Source organism: Habropoda laboriosa, unplaced genomic scaffold (assembly GCF_001263275.1).
Source record: "Habropoda laboriosa isolate 0110345459 unplaced genomic scaffold, ASM126327v1 scaffold447, whole genome shotgun sequence".
NCBI lineage: Eukaryota > Metazoa > Arthropoda > Insecta > Hymenoptera > Apidae > Habropoda > Habropoda laboriosa.
The window spans coordinates 154,956-156,858 of NW_017100624.1; the positions used below are offsets into that span (position 1 = coordinate 154,956).

Below are 1,903 nucleotides of genomic sequence, written 5' to 3' on the forward strand. Positions count from 1 at the left end.
TTTAGACAGGTAGGCGAATCTTAATTTAAGTTAACTCATTAGACAGGTAGGCGATTTTTAAGTTAAGTAAGAATTCTAGTTAAGCAGGATAATATTTAAGACTTTAGCATTTAACTAGGCAAGTTGTTAACGAAAATCAGTGTTCGAGTTACATGGTTTTTAAGACGGTAGCTCTTAGCTTGTAAGCATTGCAATTCTTTTCCTTTCGTTAGTCCTGTAAACAATTTTGAACAGAAACGCTTGATTTTTTCCCAAGATCAGTCCCTTAAGTTGACGTGTTTCTCTGTGGGACGTATTTGTTCATATTTTCTTCTTTTGTGTTTCGAATATTTCACGAGTCAGATTCCTACTTTACACATTCTTGTGTAGTGATAAGAATACAGAGTAATGGTGTATGTGTAAATTAATATCTCGTATAGAATTAAGGCTTTCATCAGTCCTAGTTTGTCAGGTTTAAGTTAACTCCTAGTTTAAGTGAAGTGTGAATGAACTTATACTATAAGCTAGGCGTAAGATAAATTAAGCTAAACTTAAAGTACTTTAAGTTTAAAATAGGATACTTTAAAAACGTTTTTTTTTTGTATTTTTTTTCTTTTTCTTCTCGTCGACTTTTTTTTTTTAATTAAAATTCTTTCAGTCTCCTGCTATTGTCCGTCTGCATAACGATCGAAAATTCGAAAGTATTGCAGATGTACAATCAGTAGGAGGCGTTGCGTTGCATTAACGAGTAGAAAATAAATAGTAGGCGCGTAAAAGGAGGGTGGATGGGACCGTGTGGTTAGGGCGGGCCTCCATTGGCAGCAACCTCCACGTGGTGAGGCCTGGGCAATCGATATTATTTGATATATAATTGCGATTGTATAGCAAATAATTCGAGCAGATTGGCTGCCATATTAAAAGATCGTAGTTTAGTCGAATAAGTATCGAATCTTAACATTAGATTCACATAGTACTTAAGGTGAATTATAATAAATGTAGTAATAGGTGAACAGGTCGTCAATAGTTCTATCCACGTAATTTAATACACGTATGTATCTTTATATGCAAATTTAATAAAGGAGGATGTTTTTACATGTGTCGATTTTATCATCTTTGATGGTTGGATTGTATATTATTCCTAAACTCACTGCTTTATATCGTAGAGGGCATAACCTAACCTCTGATTTTTTACACGATCGGTATTTCAGAACGTTGGAGGGAAAAATACATTAAGTGTTACTCTATCCTGTAGCTCGTCTGTGATATTATACAGGAGAAGTATAGAATTCTATACTTGGTGTGCGATTAGGAGATATTTTGTCGTATACTTTATTTGTAATTTAATAGTTACGTGTAGTTCTAATCTCAACTACTATTGATGTTCTAATCTCGTTCTATGCTGAATCGGTAACGTTGGGAGTGATACGAATATGGTAAAGGGGCTTGCAAGCCCTCGTTACGTGGATGAAAAAATGCGTCACGCAATTGGAAGGGGTTATATTTCGAATTTGATAAGAGGTAGAAAGAAAACTGTTAAAAGAAAAGTTGAATAGTATGGTAATGTTTATTTTCCTACCACTTCACTTTCTTCATAAGTGTAACGATGCTCCCGGAAAATGTAAATAACACTTCTTCTAGGATTGCATTTTTTTTTTTACTCATATCAATTCCTCGAACATTCTGCGTGAAAGAGATGTATTGTGATAATATTTCATGTTACTCCAAATCTTCTTTACCGATAACCACTGTGTATTGCGATTGTTCTGAGAAAGGTTCGTGGGTAACGAAAAATTAATACAATTAGTTTACAAAACAGTTACTATAAAAATACAGGAAAATGATAAGGCTTGTGAAGAAAAACATTTTATCTTGTTCTCAGGTATTTAATTTTCGAATAAGTTATATATGTATATAATATAATAAA

The 1,903-nt window shown here is 33.3% G+C and overlaps 1 protein-coding gene across 1 annotated transcript in view; it reads left to right on the forward strand.

Moving 5' to 3' along the window:
* Nucleotides 1–1,738: 1,738 nt before the first annotated feature.
* Nucleotides 1,739–1,903, forward strand: part of LOC108576764 (enoyl-CoA hydratase domain-containing protein 3, mitochondrial) — a 1,840-nt gene continuing 1,675 nt past the window's right edge. The window contains exon 1 of the mRNA XM_017939822.1: nt 1,739–1,858. Coding sequence (XP_017795311.1) covers nt 1,817–1,858 — 42 coding nt within the window. The 5' untranslated portion in view covers nt 1,739–1,816. The remainder of the gene's footprint in view (nt 1,859–1,903) is intronic.